General features: G+C 35.3%; 1 protein-coding gene and 1 pseudogene across 1 annotated transcript; one reads left to right on the forward strand and one right to left on the reverse strand.

The window, feature by feature from the left end:
* The first annotated feature begins 12,315 nt into the window (after window positions 1–12,315).
* LOC123948050 (olfactory receptor 51G2-like) lies at window positions 12,316–13,272 on the forward strand. The gene has a single exon (XM_046014485.1). It carries the CDS (start codon window positions 12,316–12,318, stop codon window positions 13,270–13,272), a length of 957 nt encoding a protein of 318 aa, XP_045870441.1.
* Window positions 13,273–15,023: 1,751 nt separating this feature from the next.
* On the reverse strand, window positions 15,024–16,193 carry LOC123948743 (annotated as a pseudogene).
* Between the last annotated feature and the right edge of the window lie 6,734 nt (window positions 16,194–22,927).

Here is a 22,927-nt window from a genome sequence, read left to right on the forward strand (position 1 = left end):
TGGAAATTACACTGTCAGTGAGAATGGAAGAATAATGCAATGGGTGAGAAATGGCCACATAGCAGTCAAAGGCCATTGCCAGTATGATAGCCAACTCCAAATCCTGGAAAGTGTGAATAAAAAACATTGGGGTGAAGCAAGCAGAGAAGCTGAGCTCTTGAGCATCCAGCCAGAAGATCCTCAGCATTTCAGGGAAAGTGAAGAGGGACAGACCCAGATCAGAGGCAGGTAGTATGGCCAGGAGGAGGAACATAGACACATGGAGGGTCTATTCCCTGTGGATAATGTGACGGTCACATTCCCCACCAAGGTAATGAAGAATATGGTACAGAAGGGTATGGAGATCCAGATGTGCAGAGTCTCCAGACTAGGTATGCCTGTCACCAGGAAGGTGGAGAATATGACTTTGGTGCTGTTGGTGGGCAACATGCTGCCAGCGCCGCATGCCTTTCCTAGAATGACATTTGTTGTTTCATTCCAGATGTTACAATTTGACTTGAGCATTTGACAACTCATAATACCTTTTATTTTAAAATGACCAGCCCTGATTTGTATCTAGTATGAGTTTAAATGCTGTTTCCCAATACAGAGCATCTGAGTCTCTAGATTAAAAAACAAGACCTTTTTTATCAAATTCTTCAGATATTGTGGCTTTCTAGAGGAAAAATGAGGGGGAAAAGTACACTTGATATTTAGCCTAAGTCCTTTAGTTTGCATGATGATTTTTTTAAAATAAAAATTCCGAAATACATAATGCACTTCAAATAAATTTCTTTTAAAATTCCAAAATCCATACATATTCATACCTGTTATTGTAATTACAGCGGTACATCATGCAAAGGTATATCTTACTGCCTTGGTCTACCTTGATCCATATTAGACTAGTGTTACTTAAACTGTAGTTCATGGACACGTTTTTTCTCCATGGACACATTTTAATATCCTATTTTTTCTGCAATGAAATGAGTGTAGAAATTTAAAATAAGCATTAAAACTTTTGCATTAATTGACATTATATATCTCTACTTCTTTAGCTTAATAATACTAATTGTAATTAGCATACAATAATAAGGTTATTACTGGATTTTGCATGTGTTTCCATTTCATTTTTCCTAAACATAATATTAGTTATATTTATGAAAATGTTTTGTGATTGATTGAAGAATTTTATTTATTTATTTATTTTAATATTTTATTTATTTGACAGAGAGAAATCACAACTAGGCAGAGAGGCAGGCAGAGAAAGAGGAGGAAGCAGGCTCCCCGCGGAGCAGAGAGCCCCATGCGGGGCTCGATCCCAGGACCCTGACATCATGACCTGAGCCGAAGGCAGAGGCTTTAACCCACTGAGCCACCCAGGTGCCCCGATTGAAGAATTTTAGGTGTACCTTCACTCCACAGGTTATGAAGCACTGTTCCATGTCAATGCATTGTTGAATGTAGATTTTTTTTTCGATTGAACATGAAGAAAAACAAAAATAATTTAGTTCTATATATTTAAAAATACTAAAATCTTAGATTGTTTAATATTTGTTAAGTCATGTTCACGGCTTATCTTTTTTATTATAGGGTTAAATATTTTGAGTTTTACTTAAGAAGATCTAGGGATATTTTACATGTTTTTTTACATATTTGTGTAAGCAAATTGTTCATTTTTAATAACAATATAAACAAAATTTATAAAATGCATATTTTGTTGATGTAATTCCATAAAGGTATGGTTATTCACCCAAATAGTCAATAAATATTATTTTTCTTGATATGCGTGACTCTAAGCTTTAAGATTATATCCAAGATCTAAGAAAGTATAATTAGCTCTTCTTTGAAGGAATGATAAGCTTGTTTAATATTCAACTATAATGTACAATATGTCAGAGATGAGACCATTTTCATGGTCTATGTTACCAAAACATTTATCTAGATAAAACCAGTTGTGGATACACTGGATCTCTTTCCCATAGAAAGCAAAGTACACATTTCTTTTCTGAGTCTATCCCTCATCAGATTCTGTTTTTATGAAACAAAATAGACATTGCATATATATACTTATACTCTTCATATAGCAGTCATCTTACAAACAATAAGTTTTATAAATATTTGCATATGCTCCTTGTTTCAACCTTTCATCTACCCTCACTCACTAATGCCATCATTGGTATTGTTTGGGGGCCTCTGTAGAGAAGTGCACTGCCAAATCTTCATTACCTGTCTAGAGTTTAAAGGTCCTAGTTGTGGTGGCCTGAGAATTTCCCAGCTGTTCCTATTTGAATTCCCCCTTAAATTTAATCTTTAATCAGATTAAGATTCTCAGAGAAAATAATAATTTTCAAGTGTTTCTATAAAGTCTGACTATCTAAAATGATATTGTGAATTAGAAGCTTGAAGATCCTGTCTACTTGTCCCTGTGCCCACATGACAGGCTAGTCAATTTTCAAAATCTCAATCCAAATCAATTTGGATGAAATTTCTAGAAATATTAACAGGGGATTAACTAAATTTCTTTGCATTATCTTAAAATTTTAAGAAAATTGGGATTAGCTTCAGAAGTGCTATTATCATTTTTTACCATTTTTAAAATTTTGTTGTAAAGGATAGGGAAGGTGGGGGTAACATGGCTAAGAAACTCACTCTTTTTTGGATAAAGCTCATTTTGCTTGGTCCAATCATTGTACCTTTCAAAATGAAGGGCTGGTGCCAAGTTTATTCTCAATGCTTTTTCTTCTGCATGGTGTTTTGTTTTATTTTGTTTTGTTTTGTTTTGAAGATTTTTCAGAATCTATAATTGTTGGTCATCTCTGAACCTCATGGTCAGTGTAAACTCAGGCATGGATAGTTCTACACTCCTTTAGTTCAGGAATACACTGAACCCACTGACTTGTCTGGTTCAATACCACTGTCCAACTGTTTAGGTTCTTGAAGGAAACAAATTAGGGATATTTTCACAGAAAGAGACATCTCAACATTCCTATAAGTCCTTGTATTATAGGCCAGAATTTCTCTATGCACTAGTTCATCCAAAATCTCTTTGTTTTTAGTCCTTTTCCAAACTCAGGTAACTTCTCATCTGAAAGGCAGAGAGTTTCTCTGCATGGGCTGCTTTCTCCTCCATGTCCAAAGTCAACAGTCCTTGTGACCTGGTTTGAGCCCCTTTATTACTCATGCAGCTATCTCCTGAGGATATAATCTCCTGGGAAGTCCTATTTTCTTTGTGATTTAAAGTCGCTCTCTCATTACTTATTAGGAATGCTTCACAAATAGCCCAAGTATTGGATACTTTTTTGCATCAGGTGAATTGAAGATCACTCATTAAGTCTTGGTGTCATTTCCCCCTGAAGTTAATTTTTTATATGTAATATCCAAATTTGAAGACTTTTCATATCTTCTACAATATATTTGGAGATTTCTCGAAAGTTAATTGCATCACAGGCATCTGTTTGAACTCTACTGTTGTCCAATTTATGCTGTATGTTTCAGATGTGAAACCATATTAAATGTATGCAGAAATTACCTTGGAATTCTGAAATGATAAATGATAAATTAGATAACCTTTTCCATCACCCCACACTATACCCCTACCCCATGCACCTTACACAAACACATATATATAAGTGTATGTAGTTTTTTTTTTGTCATGTGGTTTCAAATAAAAATACAGCATCTCAACCTAGTAGAATCCACAGATTCAGTGGCATTCACAGGAGTGGTCAAATATCCACAAATTCGCTAGTAAATATTGTGAGAATACAGTAGACCCTCCTTATGATGAGTCATGCCTATAAATTTAAAGGAAACACTTTTTTACGTGTCTTTTATTGTTTACTTTTTTCCATATGAAGTCACATATTCTCACTTCAATTTGCAAATCATGTTATCTTTGAAGAAGTGCAAATTCAAATAAACATTTATTGGCCCCCATGTCAGATAATTAACATGTAAGCAATTTAGGATTCAAAGGTCATTCATGGTCCCAAGCATATTTTCCCTTTATCAAAATATACCTCAAAATAACATCAAAGTTATAATTTCTATAAGCCTAACTTTTATTGGAAAAATATCTCCTCTCTGATGCAAAGTATTTATTTTCCCTTCTATGGAGGAGAAGCAATCACAATGGAAATTACTTTAGTGTGAATATTGGTTGATCAGCTGTCTCCACTGATTCTTCTCATCCTGAATCTTTATATATCCATAATAAGACTGTGAATTGAAACCACTAATGTATGTAGAATAAAATACCACCAAGAAAGATATATTATCTAAAGAAGCTTGCCATTTTCCTGAGTATTTTTCTTATTGTTTTTTGCTTTTTTAAAGATGGCAATATAGAGAGGCACCTGGGTGGCTCAGTGGGTTAAAGCCTCTGCCTTCCGCTCAGGTCATGATCCCATGGCCCTGGCATCGAGCCCCACATAGGGCTATCTGCTCAGCAGGGAGCCTGCTTCCCTTCCTCTCTCTCTGCCTGCCTCTCTGCCTACTTGTGATCTCTGTCTGTCAAATAAATAAAATCTTTTAAAAAAAAGATAGCAATATGGAAATATAGATTATAATTAATAATCTTTCAACCCATTAATTTTTTGTGTGACTTAGATGAAAATAAAATAAGCGATTTCCTTTCTTCTCAAAGTTGTGAAGGCTCATGACATCTGAGAAAAGTAGTGAAATGAGGGAATGGGGGCCAGAGGAAGATGTTCTTTATATAAGTGATTTCTAAAATGTGAGGACAGACTCTTAGATGAGGTGTTCAAATTTATAAAGTTCAATCACTTTCAGGAAAAGGAGTATTTCTTATTTTTTATCCTTCTGTTGCTTTATCAGATATACCCAGGCCCATCAAGAGAGGACATTAAATTCATGTTACATCTCTATTAATAAATCCATCAATGTATTATTTATTAAAAATATTTATTGAACAACTTTGTGCATTTTTTACTATAATTATTTTTAGAGAGGGAGGAACAGAAAGAGAGAGAGAATCTGAAGCAGGTTCCATACCCAGCACAGAGCCTGGCACAGGGCTCAATCTCATGACTCTGAACCATGACCTGAGCCAAAATCAAGAGTCAGACACTTAAACAACCACATGAACCCATATGCCCCATGTGCCCCAACTATGTGTATTAATGTATTAATGACTATATCTTTATTCTTGAGATAGAGCTCATTCTTGAGATAGAGTTACTATATGAAATGGCATTATAGAATTTATCAATCAATTTAACCTCTCAGGAAGCTTTGGGAAGAACTAAATACATAGAATCTCAGAGAACTAGATAACATACACCATCTAACTCCAGTTTTACTAAATGTAAAATTTCCTAATATTCCCATTAGTGAAATGGCAAACAGAGCTAGAACACTTGATCCATGTAGATAAAACACATAACTTCATCCTTGGTTTTATTAAATTAAATTAAATTAAATTTTATTAAATTCCTGAAAATAAATTTATTCAAACAATCTATATGTTCCTCTGGGCAAGTGGAAATTATTTGCGAGAAATAGATTACGCACATAGAAAAACAGCTTAAGTCACTTATCAAATGACAGTTTATTTGTCAAGACTGCTTTCCTTCCCATACCACATTATATCCACCCTAAATTATTAGCTATAAAATTTATACATTGCCTTTCAATTCCCATCTTCCAAAAAATATCTCAGATCTTTGGTCCAGATCTCAAACCCTATAAAGATCCCAACCTGATCACCTTCTTCTAAACTACTACTGGGAGGTGCCTGGGTGGCTCAGTTGGTTAAGCATCTGCCCTTGGCTCAGGTCATAATCCCAGGGTCCTGGGATCACACCCAGGACCCAGGGTCCTGGACTCTGCTCAGTGGAGAGTCTGCTTCTCCCTCTCTCTCTGCCTGCCACTTCCCCTGCTTGTGCTCTCTCTCTTTCTCTAAAATAAATAAATAAAATCTTAAAAAAATAAAATACTATTAGGATGATGTCAAAGTAGTATCCTCTTTAGTTTAATTAATAAATTATGAATCTAATTTATACTTGCCATTGCAACATGGCTCAAGACCCATAACTCATGATTCTCCTGCTTGGAGTTCTCCAAGATGCAATGTGAGGTTAATCTCATATTGGGCCTGGTCTCCAATTTCTTTACATTGAGTTTCAAAACACTGCAATTATGTTTTATTATGAATAAGGAACACCTGCTTTTATGCAATCCTTTCATATTTGCTATGATTAGAAACCTTACATTGGTACAAATTTGCCTTATGAATAGAAAATTTTGTCTTTCGCATCTTTTGACAAATCTTTACACTTCTGTGCATGTATGTTTATTTAGCGTTTTTGAAAGGAAGTTAAACAGGAATTAAATATGCAAAGTAGATATACTTTGGTCCAGCAATTTCACTTTAGCATGTCTCCTATAGAAATACACATATGAGTGCAAAAAATTATATGAACTAAGATGGCATAATTATCCATATTTGTGAAACATAATCTGAAAAATCAGGAAGGTAGTTATTACATTATATTATATTCTTATTATGCAATAACTGTCTTTTAAGTCAGAGAGAGATTTTTTGGTACTGTCATGGAAATATGCCTTTGATAAATCCTTGGGGGAAAAACACAAGGTATAGAAGGATACAGTCTGATGTCATGTACTAAATTATTTTAATATATTTTATTTTCTTTACAGAAAGATAAATTTAGGCATGGTTTTGCTTTGTTACCTCTGGGAAAAATACTTATTGTCTTTGCAAAAATTAAATGAAACAATTATGCATATTTTAAGCTTTGACAGCATGCAGGTACTTATTTGTACTAAATATTTTTAAGTAGTTACTATTTTATTTGCTAAGAAGCTTAACATTTCCTACACAGTTGATGTTATTTAAACATAGTTCTAATTTACATGTCTTCACTCCAGTTTGCTTTTCATATGATAAAGAAATTGCTCAGACCACTGTGTTCAAAACAGCAAAAAGGAAGCTTGGTTTCTTCAATACAAAAAGATACTCTATCAGCCTTCCCTTCTTTCTCAGATTCTTTGGCGTGAAAATAAATTTACACTTCTTGGCTGTGAGTTGGGAACCCACAGGGATTTTTAAATCTCAGCAGAACTTTTCAGGCACCTGGGAGACCCTCTCTTGTTGGTTTGTAAATCACCATTAAACCACCAAGCCCTTGAAGTAAAACTGTTTCCGCACACTGAGCTGTGGAGTTCTGTGTCTCCTCTTGGGAGGGAGGATCCTGCCAACAGACACATCTGCAAGTGAAAAGGTCATTCACTGTGTGAGTCTTTAAGAGATAAGTAATAGCAATGGCCATTGTAAATGTCCTTTCAAGTAAACTGGTATAACAATAACCGGTTTTCCAGAGTAAAGAGACCTACAGGAATGCTAAGTGTTGTGGAGTTAGGGTATGTGAGATTTGAGGATTAAACTGGCGAATTCTGTGTTTGATAAATAGTACATTTTAAAGTTAAATGATTGATTTGACTTTATCTGTGTTTTCTTCTAAGTAATAATTGTTGTAATCATGATCAATTTAAAGAGTATTTGTTAATGGTATATGTGCATACTGTGGTTTCGCAGCTAGTAGTAGATTTTCAGATTTCATGGACTGTGTTTCTTAATTTGATAGCTTTCCCTGAATCCTAAAACTCATGTCTCATGAATACATTTTGCAAACATGCATTAGATTTGACTAAGTTGGCATACTCTGTCTTTAGATGCAAAACCACGGAGAATATCAAATGATTTTGCGAATTTTGAAGTTTCCTTTCCCACCTTATTAAGGAAAAGAACTTTTCCCAATTTAAATGTTGAGTTCATGCCTACTGGTGATAACTGTCATCTTCTTTACAAGCTTCAAAGTATTCAAATGAGTATTGGTGTTTTGGGAAAGTGACCATTCAAAACCAAACTTGTGTATTTTGATAAAAAAAGATACATCTATCTATCTATCTATCTATATCTATCTATCATCTATCTATCTCAAGTTTACCTGGTGAAGAACTGTTCTAGTATTTGGAGACTTGTTGATCTGCAGCTTCAACCCTGTGTTAGTAATACCAGACGCCATAATATTCCTAATCTAAGTTCTCTGTAATGTTCACGGTAATATTGCAGAATTACACAAGGAATATTGTTCCTTTACAGAGGAAGCATATTTGCTTTTCCCAAACTGATGTTTCCTTAGAATTCTCCTTAAATTCCAGCTCATCAGTGAAGGCTTTGCCAGCATTCCCAAGTTAACATATATGGAATGATTTAGATATGAACGTGAATTAGGTATATACCTCTGAAACAGATCTCAACACATTAGCCCACAGTAACTTTTATAAGTTTTGCTTTCAATTCTGTCAGCATTACAATAAGCTCTTCTTCTGCTTTCTGTTTAATCTTTCTAAAATGATTGCCCATATCTTGACAATAGGAGTATTATTTCTCAGAAAGAGAAAATGACCCTCTGGGGTACATAAGGGTTAATGACAAAGCCAATTTTTAAACCATAATAATTTAGTTTCTTTCATAGTGCTGTTTTATTTGATTTTCCAACTTGGAATGGTACATGACACAAACAAGTTTCTCATTAAAAAGTACATAATTGACAAAAGGTAGTATAACAGAACAACATAACATAATATAACATAACATAATGTAACTTCAAAGGGGAAAGAAGTAAAATAAAACTTTCAGCAGCTGATATAAAATGGATTTAAAGCTAGGTCTTTTCCTTGACCAAAATAATAGATTTATTTTATTTATACATAACTAATGTCATTTGTAATTATTATACTATAAATATGTTATATTTATATATTTTTGAATAATGATTTATTTATATATAATCATAGAACATTTATAAATAATATTGTATATATTTATTTAAAAGTAGCATTTATAATATATATTATATTTATGTAGAAAATAATATATAATAATGAAAGCAGGATTGAAGAGCTGGAATCAAATGAATTATATTCAACTTGTTTGAAGCTTGAGTTGTGGTAAAGCAAGAAGCTTTTATGCTAATAACTAAGATACATGCATAAAAGATAAATGTGAATGAGTGCGGGTTTGGGTTTTTTTTTTTTTTTGTATTGTAACATTTTATTCCTTTATAAAACATTATCTGAAAAAAAATGGCAAAATGTTAATTCTGCTAAATGTAGGTGGTGCATACATCATTATCTTTTAAATTGGCTTATTCTTCTGAGTTTCTGCAATCTTTATGTAGGGGTTTATGTGTAAGTGCAAGATATTTTTTTAGCTAGATGTTTTATGTGTTCTTTTGTCTTTTTAAATTTTATTTTATTTTTTTAGTGTTCCAAGATTCATTGTTTATGTACCACACCCAGTGCTCCATGCAATACATGCCCTCCTCAATACCTACTACTACTAGGGGCATTTCTCATTTGTACATGTACATTCAACATGAAACCTTTTTAAAAATTTGTGTATGAACATAGCTTCTGGTTGGACTTTGAAGGGAAAAACACATACACACATATAATGCACTCAATATTCATATATTATTTAGATGTACATTATTTTATATGTAATATTTATATTGATTATTTAGTTTGTTTTCTTATAGAAATCCAAGTACTGGGATCTAGGAAATATGTATTGACTTTTCCACTAGTATATGAAAATGGGCCAAGTATCAGCTGTACTTTAATTAACTTTTTCTAAGGTGCCTCGTTAGCGCAGTAGGTAGCGCGTCAGTCTCATAATTAACTTTTTCTAAAATTTCCCTTTTTCCTTTCTTCTTTCCTCCTTTTCTTTCCCTCCCTCTTTTTTTCCTTGTTTTCATCCATTCTTTCCCTCTGTACCCCTGTCTTTTTCTGCCTCTCTGTTTCTGTTTGTGCTGCCTCCAACATAAAATCAAGCTTCTATTATTGACCTGGAATATTGGTGTGATCAACTACAACCTTATTGTTTTTTTTACTGTTCTTTCAAAAATATGAACAACACACAGAAAAGATTTGATAGCTACATATATGTGTATATAATTTAGTTTATATATACATATAACTTTTCTGAAATACTATAATGTTTAATAAAATTGATACATGATTTTAATACATTTTAAACTATAAAATAATGTGAGATTTTATTATTTTACAGAAATATTTTAATATTTCATATTGATCACTGTGTGTTCTAATGAAGTTAATATAGGATTTTTCTAATGTTTACAATTCACTTACACATACATTTGTACTGAGTTAAGTATTATGAAAGCCGAAAAACAAATGCTGATTGTTAAGTTTTAGGCAGTGAGTGTGTCACGTGCTTTTTTCTCTACCTCACACAATCAATCCTCACAGCACCATTTAATATAGTAACATTACTACAAATTTCCTAGAAAAAAAAAACAACTGAGATTTAGTGAGATCAAGCAACTTACCTCAATTGTTCTTAAAGAAGTCAATCATTTACTTATATAAATTGTTTATTGTAATACATAAGATTTTTCAGAAAAAAAAATCTCATTGTGAGAAATAAAGAAGCTTGTAATCTCAAGTACTTGCAGACTACTCCACATGGCAGAAAAATAATCACAAATTCCAAGCTTTGTGGGTGTAATGTAATGATAGAAACATTAAAAAGTACCAGGGAAGAAAGTTTGCTTAATTCTTTTTGAAGGGATTAGGGAATATTTTCTAGATGAATTAATTTAGATTAATTTTTAAGACTGAAGAGAAATTCACAAGGCATATAATAGAGAGGGATATTTCTGAAGAAAGCACAGGCAATAGTGGTAAGCATCAATATGGTTTAAATTAGCCCTTATGCTTAAGAGTATATACTTGAATTTCCTTTGAAACATACGGGTAGAGATATCTATGGGTCACCTGAATATATATTCAGAAAACAAATCTGGGGTGAGTATGAAAATTTGGGAATTAACAAAACCTTCAGAGTACTCAGAAATTTTATATGACTCAGAAAAGAAGAGGAGCAGATATGTAAACCAATTTGAAATAGAGAAGCTATGCTTTTTTGTCCAAAGACAGGTTTAGATTTCTAAGGGATAGGATGCATGTAGGGTGTTACAGGTCTTTAAAGACACTGTCGACAAAAATGTTAAAGAGGGCATAGAGGTTTTTTTTTTGTTGTTGTTGTTGTTTTGTTTTTTTTCAGTATGGGATGTGGACCATTTAGACCAGAGTCAGGTGAATGTGTGAAAAACATAGCCTGGCACTCATCTTAGATATGATATACTTCTGGTGGCTCAAGTTATTTCACAAATGACAGTGACAGTTCCTTTATGGATGAGTTGAAAGGAAGGATTTGGAGAAGACATCCTAAAGAGATACTTTTTGATGAACTGTAGATTTAAAATAATTAAAAAGTTATCCTTCATTCAAAAATCTTGTATTTTTCATTAACATTATTGAGGTGGAACTCACTTAACATAAAATGACCAATATTAATAGTAGAATTTGATGAATTTTTAAAAGCATAGAAAATCATGTAGTCAGTCATGGTATGGGACATTTTCATCTCCCAAAAAGATAGTTCTGCCTGTTTACAACCAATCTCTTCACACTCTGGGTTCACCTCTGAAACCTCTGATCAACTATCACCATGATGTTGTCTCTTCTAGAATTTCATATAAATGAGGTCATACAGCATTTGATCGTTTATGTTTGTTTCTTTCACATGGCATAAATGATCCATTCATGTTGTTGGATCTATCAGTAATTTCTTCCTTTTTGATTTTAAAGTATGTGGATTGGCCACAGTTTGTCCAATCAGTAGTGGTTGTATATTTGGTTTCTTTCTGTTTTGTTTTATTTTTGCTATTATGAATAAAGCTGCTATGAATAAATGTGTACAAGCCTTTGTGTGAATATGAGTTTTTATTTCTCTTGGAAAAACTCTTAGAAGGGAAATTTCTGGATGATGCTAACTGTACAAGAAGTGCGTGTGTAACTTTATAAGAAAACTGCTGAAATGTGTTCTAAAGAGGCTGTACCATTTACATTCCATGTATGAGCGTTCCAGTTGTTCACATCATCATCAACATATAGCATTTTCAATCTTTTAAATTCTAGCCATTCTATTAATTGTATCTTATTGAATTGAATGAGAAATTGCATTTATCTAATAAATAATGATGGTGAACATCTTTCCATGTGCTTAGTTGCCAACCACACACCAAAAGAAATAATTATGAAACTAAAAATATAAACTCAATTTTGAGTTCTCCATATCTTAATTTGATCATTCTGTGCATTAATTACTTTAAATTTGGCTTTCAAATTTCCTGACACATTGTTTCTCCTTTACAGGTTTGCAAGCATCTTGGACTACCGTCCTACATACATCGCATCATGTTGGCTTTTAATAGCACTGCCTCTAATTGGCCCACTTTCTCCTTCATTGGTATTCCTGGTCTGGAGGCTGCACATATATGGCTCTCCATTCCCTTCTGTGTCCTGTACCTCATAGCCCTTGTGGGTAATGCTCTTCTTCTTATCCTAGTAACAGCAGAGCAGAATCTTCATGAACCTCAGTTCTATTTTTTGGCTGTGCTTGCCCTTACTGACCTAGGCCTCTCATTGTCCACAATGCCTAGTGTCTTGGCTGTCTTCTGGTTTGATGCCCGCCATGTCGGCCTGGATGCCTGCCTAACTCAAATGTTCTTCATCCACACCCTCTCCTCAGTAGAATCAGGTGTCCTGGTGGCCATGGCTTTTGACCGTTTGGTAGCTATCTGTGCTCCACTAAACTACACCAGGATCCTTACCCACTCTACCGTTGCCTGCCTTAGTGGGGCTGCCCTCATACGAGGTGCCACTCTGCTGGCTCCTCTGCCTTTTTTCCTTAGGACCTTTCCTTTCTGTGGGGCTAATATCCTCTCACACTCTTATTGCTACTACCCAGATGTGCTGAACCTGGCCTGTGGGGATGTCTCTTTCAGTAGTGCCTATGGATTGGTTTTTGTACTCTGCACATTTGCAGTGGATGTGGTCTTCATCATAACTTCATACATGAAGATATTGGCCACTATTATGAAGCTAAAGACTCAAGACAGAAACTGGAGATCGCTGCACACTTGTGCCTGCCACATATGCACGGTGCTTGTGTTTTACCTGCCCCTCATCAGCTTAGCAGTGCTGCATCGCTATACCCGGGATGCTTCTCCTATTCTATATACCACCATGAGTAATGCCTATCTTCTCATGACACCGCTGCTCAACCCTCTTGTATATAGTCTCAAATCCCAGCAGATCCAGGCTGCCTTCCGCAAGAGATTTTGGGTACAACGTGTTATTGCTGGGGAATGATTTTTCTCTATTTAATCAGAAGGGGCAACCAAGTAAAAAATGCTATTCAAGAACTAGTGTGTGCCAAGTAGTATGCAAGGTACCATTAATTCAAAAATTAAAAAAAAAAAAATACTTTGGTTTTCCCCTCAAGAAATACCCAGCCTAACTAAGGAGGGAGAATGAGCAGAATGCTTGAATAAATGATCATAACTGTGGTCATGAATGATGATTGTTTGGTAGTGGTATGGAGAAATGGCAACAGGAACCCAAGCTCAATGTATTTGGTGTATGAGTCAGATGAAAATCACATTGCCCCATGTGCTAAATTGAGGAGTCTAACTCTGGATTGTAAAAGATCAATGAGGGATTAATTTTATAGAGGAAAACAGGATGTCACCTGATTCTTGACTGCCAATGTTATTTAAATTGAAGTGTGAAAATTCAAAATTGTGATAAATTTATGACTATATGTGCTTATTATCTATCTTCTACTTGTAGCCAGATACTGTCTAATGTCTGAACATTCTGACTTTTAATAAAAGATAAAGGAGCTGTCTGCAAAGAATAATATATAAGGATCTGAGAAATGGTTATTGTTACTCCTCTTGTTTACTCATTCAGAATTTGTACTTTATTCGGATCTTATTTCCCATTTCATACTGAGAATAAATAAGGTTACATTCTGACAGCTGAAGGAATAAAACTTCAGTTTGTTTCTTGGTTTGTTTTTCCCCCCTGAAACTTTCAATTTGTTTCTCAGAGTCCACAGGCTCTCATGGTTCATCTCCCTCTCTGATTCCCCCTCCCCCTTCATTTTCTGGTCACCTTTGATATCACCATCTGAATCATAGAAGCCTTTATTCTTTTGGATTTTTGTTTAAATCCTGGCTTGGCCTTTGTCCTCTACCATATTTTTGACCTTAATAAAGTGGTTAATATTTATTGAACATTTGCGATATGTCTGATATTGTTATAAACACATTAAATAAATTATCACATTTCTTCTTATAATGTCCTTACAAAGTAGATAACAGTATTAACTTCTTTTCACTGATGGAGACAGTGAGGCATAAAAATCCGGGTCACTATGATCCCTGGATACATAACATATAAGTTACAGAGTCTTGATTTTAGCTTAAGCAATCTATACTTATATATTCAGCTAAATATGAAATCTAAATTCATACAACCTAGGAAAATCAAGTATACATTACATAAATGGTAGATTTTAAGTACCTGTTTTGCTGTATTTTTGCCTTAATTTTCACTGAATTTTTGTGTTATATGGAGCTTATATTGGCATGGTTTCAAAGAACAGATTTAAATAAAAATAATGAAACTAAACCTTCCTTTCTCTCATTTGTAATATTTCTGTCTATAAAATTTCAAAAACCCCAAAATAATGTCTGTATAACAATATAAATATTTTATTTTAGATCAGATTTTAGCCATATAGCTACGTAAGAGGGAGTCTCAAATAGAAATATCTGTAGGGTTGTTTGGAAAGAAATGGGCTCATAGGTAAGTGGTGTAAACACCAGAAATGAGAAATATAAGTGAAGGTGAAAGGAGCTTTAGGAATATTTCTTGATCTAATATTTCAAACTAAAAGGGAATATTATTATATTTCTAGAAATATTATGGTAAAAACCATATAGAGATGTACCAAAGAAAGTGCCTCAGCCCACATGGTCATTTTTTTTTTTTTTTCAATATCTCCGGTACTTTCCAATCAGGCCTTCAAAGTGATCCCACTCTGTTGCATCATCCTACCTTAAGTACAGTCTACATAGTGCCCTTCTAATCTGTTTTGTTTTCACACTGTAAACCAGAGGGTTGAGGATAGGTGTGAGGAAAAGGAAAATGTTGGACATTGTGACATGGGGGAGAGGGTAGTGTTATTTACCTATCCTGTGGACCATGGCTAAGGCAATAAAGTGGGACATAGAAAATGAGGACAGTGAGAATATGGGAGACTCATGAATGTCTTAAGTTGTCCTTCCCTGGAAGCAATGCCCAGAACTATGTTTAAGATCAAAGTATAAGGGATGCCTGTATGGCTCAGTGGATTAAAGCCTCTGCCTTCAGCTCAGGTCATGGTCCCAGGGTCCTGGGATTGAGCCCCACATTGGGCTCTCTGCTCAGCAGGGAGCCTGCTTCCTCCTCTCTCTCCCTCTGCCTGCCTCTCTGCCTACTCGTGATCTCTGTCTGTCAAATAAATAAATAAAATCTTTAAAAAAAAAAAGATCAAAGTATAAGACAGAACAAGAAAGAAAGAAAGAAAGAAAGAAAGAAAGAAAGAAAGAAAGACCAAAGGAGCAGAGAACCAATGCCAGCCCATAAATGATATTCACACGAATGGATTCACAAGCTAGCTTCATCATGTCAGGGCAGAAGCAGAATGAGTGGGATAAGATGATGTTCCTACAGAAGGGAAGCCATGTGAGCAGGACGGGCAAGGGAGCCATCAGTGCCACTCCTCGAGCCATAGCAGCCAATCCCATCTGAGTAATGCAGGAATGAGTCAGGATAGCAGTGTAGCACAGTGGGTTGTGAAGGCAACAAAGTGGTCAAAAGCCATGGCCAGCAGGATGGCAGACTCCATACAAGAGAAAGGGTGGATGAAGACCATCTGAGCGATACAACCATGGAACTCAATCTTTTTGTGGTTGAGAAGAAAGACAATAAGTACAGTAGGCAATGTAGATGCTGACATGTCTATGTCAGTGGCTGCTAACAGGGACGATAACACATATTGAGGCCCTAGAAGGCTGGGATTCTTGTTTATTATGTGAATAATGATGCCGTTCCCCAGGATGGCAATTATATACATGATGCCCAGGAGGATGGAGATGCAGATGTGAGACTCCTCTAGTCCTGGAATTCTTGAAAGAAGGAAGAAATGGTGGCTGGTAGTAAGTGCCATTGAAAGCAGACATGATCTTAAACTTAAAAAAAAGAACAGGTATCGGAAAATCTAGTGGTAAATTAATTTGAGTTCATTCAATGGTTCAAGCGACAGTCTAGAGGCAGAAGCAAGCTAAGTATCTGTTGCATCCAAAGCAAATTGAATAGGGTAGAATTTGGTTTAATTCAAAAAGCCTATGTCAGGGGCGCCTCTGTGGCTCAGTCATTAAACATCTGCCTTCAGCTCAGGTCATGATCCCAGGATCCTGGGATCAAGTCCTGCACTGGGCTCCCTGCTCAGTTGGAAGCCTGCTTCTCCTTCTCCTACTCCCCCTGCTTGCGTTCCGTCTCTCACTGTGTCTCTCTCTTTCAAATAAATAAAATCTTTGGAAACAAACAAACAAAGAAAAAGCCTATGTCAGTAACTTTTAAGTGATTTATAACTTCTACATTGTGGCAATTTTGTTGACACATTGACAGTGTCCAAATACACTACCAGAAAAACTAAGCAAGTTTTGAATAGAAATGTTCACAGAACAAATTAAGAGTCACAAATCACCTGGCTAACTTAGTCAATTTAAAATACACTGTGAGAAGTGGGAGAACAGAGAGGGCGTTGGTTAACACACTTACAATAGTGTGCAAGTGGGGAGAAGGCCCTGCAGTATCTGAATGCTGGATTATGCAATACTACTCTGTTCTGTCCCTCTGTTGATGGCATTAGGAAGACCAGAGTTGAAGTTTGAGCAAGAGAACCCCACAGATGAAAGGTACCTGGGGCCAACTCACACTTTATCAGTCATACAGCATCATGTATGCATGGCCACAGCTCTAACTTACCAGTGATAATGCTAAGCATCTATGAATTTTACCTGTATTTCTTGTTCTAAGAATAAGTGTGACCAGAATGAAACTGCAAAGGATGTCCTTAAAAAGTGATTTAGGTACTACCCAGCCACCATTTTGGACATGACATATTATGTCTCAGGACTTTTTTTTCTTTCTTGTCTATAAGTAACATTTTTGCTTATTCTATCACATATTCCATATATTTGATCTTTTATATGTTCTTTTAAAAAAATTGTATTATGTTCAGTGAGCCAACATATAGTACATCACTAGTTTTTAATGTAGTGTTCAATGATTCATTAGTTGTGCATAAGACCCAGTGCTCATCACAATACATGACCTCCTTAATATGTTCTTTAACATCTCCTACAACTTATCTATGATCTGTATTTACCATAATTGGTGAATGATGCCTATATCTTATAAGCTACTTCTCAGTTTATTCCCTATCTATGTTTATTGGATCACATGACTTTCATCTGCTCCATTTGTTTTCTCGGGGTTTTTTTGTTTGTTTGTTTTTTGGTTTTTTGGTACTCAAATTAAATATTCTAAATTCTGCAATAAATATACATTATGACATTTGGGGATACAAAGTTTATTAAGATAGATTTCTACTCACCAATAAGCCAATGTTTTGTAAGTGTGATAAATAAGAACAAATAAGAATATATATATGTGATGCTATAATAGTGATATAAAATATATCTATAAATAAAATGAGAACCAAATAAATGAATTACAATTGCTTGGGGCAGGCCATAATCAACAGAGGACACAGTAGGCTTAAATAAATAACAAAAAACTTGGCACCCAGAACACCAAGCTATCTTAACACATTTCTGTTGTCAGCACAGCCATGAGAATCCTTTCACAGCACTTTGGAAAACAGTGTGTCAGTATAAACCAACAGTTGCTGTTCATGAGCTGTTGTGTAAGATTATCTAACATAAATCTATAGTTTTAATGGCTATAGCCATTGGCTTTTTTTTAAGTCCCAAACAAGAATTTATCTCCAGGACCCTAGAAGATCAGCAGAAGAGAGTTCCCTGTCATTTTAGGAAGTGATGGAGACATAGTAAGTAGAAGTGACTTATTTAAGAATCAATTGATATAGGCTAAGAACCATCTACAACCCATTTCCTATATCAATATACATTTTATTAATCAGGCTTCCTGTTTAAAAAAATAGAAATAAAACATTTAAACAAAAGAAACAATGATAGAAAATTCATATAATTAATGGAGTAAAAAATATAAAAGGAAATTTATAGAAGAGAACTAAAGAAGCAGGTGTTGTAACCCAGACTTTTGTGTACAATTACAAGCTGAATAATATAACAATAAAGTAATTTAGAGCAAAGAAAATTATATTAAAATCATAATGAAAAGAAAATACACTCACAGTACTGTATTGCAAAAAAAAATCTGCATGTAAGAGGACCCATGTAGTTTAAACCTGTTTTGTTCAAAGGTCAAATGTATTTGGCTTGCTAGGTAACTCTATAAATAGTTGATTTTTTTTTAAGATTTTATTTATTTATTTGACAGACAGAGATCACAAGTAGGGAGAGAGGCAGGCAGAGAGAGAGAGAGAGGAGGAAGCAGGCTCCCCGCCAAGCAGAGAGCCTGATGTGGGGCTTGATCCCAGGACCCTGGGATCATGACCTGAGCAAAAGGCAGAGGCTTTAACCCACTGAGCCACCCAGGCGCCCCTAAATAGTTGATTTTTATGCACAAAGGATCCTGAACATATTTAGCCATTCTGTAGTTATTTAAGAATTTAAACAAGAAGATGTAAAAGTTTTTAATTCTTACAATACATATAATGGCATTAAAGTTAACATATTTTTTTTCCATTGATATACTTTTAAAAATAACATATACACTTTAAGTAACACTTTGACCTACTTATTTTGTATCCACGTTTATAATGTACCTTTTATTATTTCTGTGTATTGATATACTTTAATAAAAATAATACATTTATTATTTTCTTACACCAGATTCCAGTTAGGCCTGGGGATCCAGGACCCAGTCAGGCCCACCCTGAGGGTGGAAGGGGAGACTGATCACCTCCCAGAGACCTCTTAGAGGTCTCACAGGTAGGGCCTCCTGTTGTGGAAAATCTGAAGTGACTGAGGAAACTCAAGTGTCACATGGAAATCAGAGAGCACAGCTTTGTTTTTCCCAGTGGCCTGGGCACCTGGCAGGGATAGGGCTGAGTTTTTGTGATTGTAGGTGATGGGGGATAGTGGTGGGATGTTTTCTGGATGTATGTTTGTGCTTTTGACTTCTTACCGCAAAGAAACTAAGAATATTTAAATCTGTTGGTAAGCACGTCTTATGCTTAACTGATTCATAAATTTGCCATCTAAAGAATTATGTTGTAACAGTTCACAGTGGTTAATACTTAGCCATCACTAGATATTAAGGTGTTTCTAAGAGTACAAAATTCTGCTAATTGTAACTATGACTGATGGAAATAAGGGAAAGAACTCTGTATGTGGAAAAGTAGGAGATATGCAAGAAAGATATAAGGAATGGGAATGCATTTTGTTGAAGGAAAAGAAGGTAATTTTGTCCTAAATGAGATGGTTGTTTGGAAGGAAATGGCTTGGGACAAAACCTAAATGCAAAGGAAAGTTGTAGAAGGTTTGTGAAGGGAAATCTTCAGAAAAAGAATTTTAAGTGTGGTCATGATGGACTAAGATTGAAATGAATTTTAAAAAGACACTGGTATAGGAAGTTGGTTTTTCCCTCTGTTCAAAAGGACAAAGTTTTCTTAGGTTAACTGATCTGCTGTTAAGAAGAAAATGTAAACAGTTGTTTCCTCTTTGCCTGTCCAGAACACCGTTTTCCACATTTTGCCTATATGAGGTCTTTAACATCCCTAATTATATTTAGACATGTGCTTTAAAACTTTCTAAGATTCTAGCAAATGTTGACAAGATTTAAATTGTAAATGAAATCTCTTTAACTCATTAGTCTTTTCCTTGGTATGCTAAGTTACTCAGGAAGTATTGCTAAACAAATGAAAAAACCTTGGGTTACATTTGGGTAAATGCTATAAGGATTCTAGAGGTTCTCTACATTTCCTAAAGTTGTAATGTTTTGATAAGGTCATCACTTGATATTTAATTATTGAAGTGTTATGTGTCACAGAAATAACCTGATTTCCTTGCCAGTTAAATTGTAAACTCTCATTTCATCAGCTCTTTTACCATATCTATTCTGAGTTTTGTCATTTATAATTTTACTCTCTTGTAAAATGAGTTTCACCTTAAAGGAGATCATATAAATGACTTTCAGGACAAATACAGGTATTCAATATCTTAAAAATCCTAAAACTGAAATGGGAAAGAATTTCCAGAACTAAGTAAAGCTGCATACTAAATGAACTAAAAGATTATAGTGTTGTGACTCTTGTTTGAAACATTGCTGGCTCTCTAATGTTTGCTATTCCACAGTAAGGAAATTTTTACTTAAGTTATCTGTGACTTACAGAAATGTAAAAATATTCATTTGTAAACAAATCAAAGCATTCAACTTTTCTTTCTATCTGAACCCTCTAAAACTCAAAAGGTCTCAGTAAGTATTCTTTCTTCCATGGCAATCAGTCATTTGCATAAGTTCAATAAAAATCTGTTCTCCTTGTAACAGGACACCATTGGAAACATGGGTTATTTTACCAAGGCTTTGACTGGAATGTCATATTTAAGAAAGACATGCATAGACTCAGATATGACCAGACAGCTTAAAGGAACTAAGGTTGACTTTATGAAACTTGGAGCCATAAAGCCCTTTGGAACTGTTGGCCTGATACTTTGCTTACAGAGTTCCCAGCAGCCTCACTGGTAAGTAAAGAATGTCACTTCCTGGTAGGTGCAGGAACCTTAGGAAGAGGAATTCACCCAAATCAAGTGTTATTACAGGCATGTCTAATGGCAAGTAAGTGGCTTAGCTTCTGGCCTGGAAAGGCTACTAAAAGTTCAACCTAGAGATTCCTTATAAGAACTTCCAGAAAAGCAGATTCTAAAAGATCTATATGATCACTCATTGTTCTTGCTGAGCTTATGTAAATAATTAGGCCAAGTTTGTTAAAACTGGACTTGTTTTTCAGATAATTAGTCCTGATTTGGCCATCTCTGGAAATGAGGGTTATTTTAGAGAGAAAAATTGTGTTTTAGTAACACACCTTGTGGATTCATGATTTGCTTGTCTTTTAATGTTGTTTAACTAACCTAGACAACTTGAGGTAAACTTCAGAGAAGTTACACAATAACACATTTAGACAATCTTCTTGTTTAATATTCTGTGGGGATAATAATAACAGGACCCCATGGCACATGATTAAACAGCTGGAAAATGGGACTGATTCCCCAACAGTTGTGTAACTTACCACCTTGACCAGTTCTGTGTGGCTGGAATAGGGAAATCATTCTCTAAAAGCAGAGCATACACCACTCCATAGGGTTAACTGTGGACTTGTGGAAATAATGGATAATACCGCTTTATGATTGGTTGGGTAATACACTTGGGGATAGCCTTATCTCCTGAGACAAGTTTTCTCCTACTTGCCATTGATCCCTTGTAATTAGAATGTTAATACCTCAAAAAAAGAGCTTAATGGTATTTTTCAGTTATATTTATCCTAGAAACCACCTCTATTGAGGTACAATTGTAAACAAAGCCTTTCTAAGCATACAACAATGCTCCTTGTAAAAAGAGCCTCAAAGCTCTTTATGGCGGCCAACTTATTAAATACCAGGCTATATTGATAGATATACCTGAAATAATACCCCAAAACTGTCAGACTTTAAATCCAGCTACCCTTTTGTCTGGACCTGAACGTCATACAGAGCATAACTGTTGGAGGTCATTGATATTATTTATTCTAGTCAACTGGATTTAAAAGATTGCTGCAGCTATAATTCACCTCAAAGTTTCTATGGCAGGCCACTCCCCTGTAGTAAGTAGGCTTAGAGGAGACCTCAAACAGATTGGACACTTAGAAATGTCCCAATACCTCCAAGCCCTGGGTAAAACTCAAAGGCACATCTCACCAGAAACTTTAGAAAGGACCCCCTCAAACCCATGTTGAACAGGGCCCCACACTGTTTATCTAACCATTCCTACTGCCCTCAGGGTCTTAGGTGTCACCGAATGCTCTAGAGTAAAGAAAGCTCTCACTAGTTGGATGAATCACATCAGTGGAAAGCCCAACCAGATCCTAAAGACCTGCTCCAGCTCCACCTTTGATGAGACCCCACCGACTGATGGATATCTGTTCACAGATCAGATGGATATCACTGTTCACAACAATACCCTGGGTATTGTTGACATGACAATGACACCCTCATCTCACTCCACCTTCTGACTGAACTTTCTCCCAGAAACTTTTTATTGTTATTGCTTATTGGGAAGCCTTAAGAACCTTAAGATGGATTGCTAAGATCATAGAAAACAATGTTACCAGGTGAGCCATTGCCCAAATACTAGCCTTGCAGGGCCATCATAATAGATGAAAATGATGCTTTCTAATCTAGGTATTTAAAAAAGGGGAGAATGACAGGGAAAAACAATACTCTAAGATGGCTGACCATATCAGCAAGGGAATTCCAGTTCCTGTCTCAAAGCCCTTCTAGGTTTTTCTTTCCTACCCCGTTTTCCACATGTGCCAAAAGTACCAAGTATGCAGAAGTAGAAGGGTATAAATCCCCCTCCCTGCTTGTGTTCAGGGCTCAGACCTTTGGAGAATAACCTCGTCTGAGCCCGCCAGTGTTAAATAAACCTCCAATCCTCCAAAGTCTCTAAGTGCCACGTGATTCTTCCACCAGGATCCAGTCCAGTGTCCGCAACATACCTTGCTTTCTGGGATGTCTGGGTAGCTCAGTCAATTAAGCAGCCAACTCTT

The sequence above is a fragment of the Meles meles genome, chromosome 8, assembly GCF_922984935.1.
Source record: "Meles meles chromosome 8, mMelMel3.1 paternal haplotype, whole genome shotgun sequence".
In the NCBI taxonomy this organism is placed as follows: Eukaryota; Metazoa; Chordata; class Mammalia; order Carnivora; family Mustelidae; genus Meles; species Meles meles.